At 34.7% G+C, this 2879-nt stretch overlaps 1 protein-coding gene across 1 annotated transcript in view; it reads left to right on the top strand.

Moving 5' to 3' along the window:
• Window positions 1-241: 241 nt before the first annotated feature.
• The window catches only part of LOC105621592 (trehalase-like), a 24369-nt gene continuing 21731 nt past the window's right edge, over window positions 242-2879 (top strand). The window contains exon 1 of the mRNA XM_012203061.1: window positions 242-351. Within this exon, the coding sequence (XP_012058451.1) occupies window positions 242-351 (110 nt within the window). The remainder of the gene's footprint in view (window positions 352-2879) is intronic.

Raw genomic sequence — 2879 nt, forward strand, 5'->3', positions numbered from 1 at the left:
TCGCCCACTTGCCTTCGCCGAACAGGCTTTATCGGCGAACTCACGCTCGTGCGACGCAGATATAACCGATCAGCAAGTACGCGCTCGGTTATATCGTCCGAGATACGGAGGCAGGAACTTATTTGATTTTTCACTGACGTCGATCACGCGCGCACTTTTACGAAATCAACGGATCCCATTCGCCTTGCCGTGATCGATGAGTATTAAACCTGCGTGTTGGATTGAATACTTACAACGGAACATGATCGTCGCGGTTCTAATAATCTTCCTTGTAAACGGCCTGAACAATGCGGCCTCGATCGCACACGTCGACTGCACCACCTACCCTGGACCGGCGGATCTTTGTGACAGGTGAGTAAAAATCAAGAGCTGCGCATAATCAAAGAAATAGGAAACAGGAAATAGAAAATAAGAATTTCAATCTATCAGAAACTGTATTGTACAGTATTCTACAGTACAATTGAAATTCTTCTTATTCTCTGTTCCTTTTATTCTGCGCAGTCCCTCACAGACTTCTATATACTAGTATACTAGTATACTGTATTCTATAGTATACTGAAAAAAAAATTTATGAAATTTGAATAAATATTTATTTAGATAATACTAATGGAACCATTTGCTTACAGTAAATAAATATTTGTTTAATTAAAAAAATTATACTTAATTTATTCGTTTTAAGTTTTAAATCGAATAAATAATTATTTTCTGTAAGCAAATGATTTCATCGGTTATTTATTTAAACAAATATTATCTCTCATATAGGGTATCCCAGGTATACCTATGATGTCATTTCTCGTGAGGAGGTAGAGCGTATTAAATCAAAAAGTTCTTTACCATTTTGTAATTTTCATAATAGTTAACAAGATATTAATTTCTAAAAATTTCCCAATAAATATCCGTCCGGTCTACCACTAAATACAAGCACGCAGTGCAATACGACCGTTTAGCGTGAGAAGATATTTTCTTTCATTGTTCGTGCGTAGCCCAGGCCGTTTGTAATAAACAACTTTTTGCATGTCCAGTATCAATGGTGAACGGTCCTATCCTGTCGCGCGTTTGTATTTGGCAATAGACCGTAATATTCAGCATTTTTAGAAAATTATTATCTCGTTTCTGTTAGAGAAATTTTAAAAAACTTAGACAAAATACTCTTAAAACTTAGTACAGAGGAAACCTAAGAAATATGAAATATGGACACTTTAAACTTTTTTTTAAAGTAACTTTAAAACTTGCTTAAAGAAAAGAATTGAAACACATCGTATGTAATCTCAAGTAAAGGATTGGAATATTATCGTGTGTTATTAATACTTAAATTAACCATCACCGCAAATCCATAAGTCATTTTATGTTTTAATGACGTATTTTCACGCAACTAACTAAAAGTTAAGAGTTAATAAATATTTATTCTCGGAAAGTATTTAATTTATTTATTAGGTGTACAACTTTGCTTCCGCCGTTTTTTTTTCGAAATTCGAGGCTTTATTGTAAAAAACTGATTATACATTTATGATTCAAAGTATTGTCCATCGCTGGCCACTACTTTTTCCCATCTTTCGGGTAGCATACGAATCCCGCGTCGAAAAAACTGGTCATCTTTTGAGGCTATCCACGAATCGATCCAATTTTTTACTTCTTCATAAGACCGGAAGTGCTGGTCAGCCAGGCCGTGTGCCATTGATCGAAACAAGTGATAGTCAGAGGGAGCAACGTCTGGAGAATACGGCGGATGGGGTAGGACTTCCCATTTCAACGTTTCCAGGTATGTCTTGACCACTTTCGCAACATGGGGTCGAGCATTGTCATGCTGCAAAATCACTTTATCGTGTCTCTCGTTGTTGCAGCCGTTTGTCTTGCTCGGTTCAAACGCATCAGTTGCGTTCGATACCGATCGCCTGTGATTGTTTCAGTCGGTTTTAACAGTTTTAACAGTTTAATACACTACGCCGAGCTGATCCCATGAAATACACAGCATGACCCTGGACGTCAAAATCACCGTTCTTGAAGCGTTGAAACCACTCACAACTTGTTCTTTCATTAATAGTGGCCTCACCATAAGTATTTGAGAGCATTCGATGAGCCTCAGCCGCAGATTTCTTCATATTGAAGCAAAAAATTAAAACCTCCCGCAAATGACGAGAATTTGGCTCGTAAACTGACATTTTCAATCGAGAATAATTTTATGATACAGACACAAATCGACTAATGTTTCTATGGGGTTATGTTGATAGATGCCCAAGTTTATTGTACGACGTCTATGATCTATTTATTTCGACCACCACTTACCGCTAAAGCCATCTATAGGAAAACGGCGGAAGCAAAGTTGTACACCTATAATATTTACTTAAGGAACACATAAAAGTCGATAAAAAATCAAATTATTTTGATCCTTAAAATCAATGAACAGTCAAATTATGTAACCAAAAATCATTTGTAACATCAAATAAGTCATTTTGACTTTCTCTTGACTTGATATGTTTTTTGGATACTTTGATTCAATAAATAAATATGAAAGAAGTGTTAATTAAATGAAATTAATGATTTTCGTACAAATAAATATTGTATATGATTACATTTAGTAAATATTCAACTAATTCTATTTAAATAAATATTTATTAAAATTTATAATACATTCCCCTAGTGTAAATTTGACTAAAATTTCACTATTTGCTTTATCGATCGTTTGTTCAATCGATTACTTCCATACGGACATATTGATTTTTCATATGTAGAACATTACACTTTCAACGCTTTTTCCCCCTTTTTCCTGTTTCTTAGAAATTTATCCAAAGGAAGTTTTACCCTTTCCTGTCTTATAAAGTTTCATGTTTATTTTATAATATTTCTTTTCTTTCTTTCTCTCTTTCTCTCTCTCTCTCTCT

The sequence above is a fragment of the Atta cephalotes genome (genome assembly GCF_000143395.1).
Source record: "Atta cephalotes unplaced genomic scaffold scaffold00035, whole genome shotgun sequence".
Classification (NCBI taxonomy): Eukaryota; Metazoa; Arthropoda; class Insecta; order Hymenoptera; family Formicidae; genus Atta; species Atta cephalotes.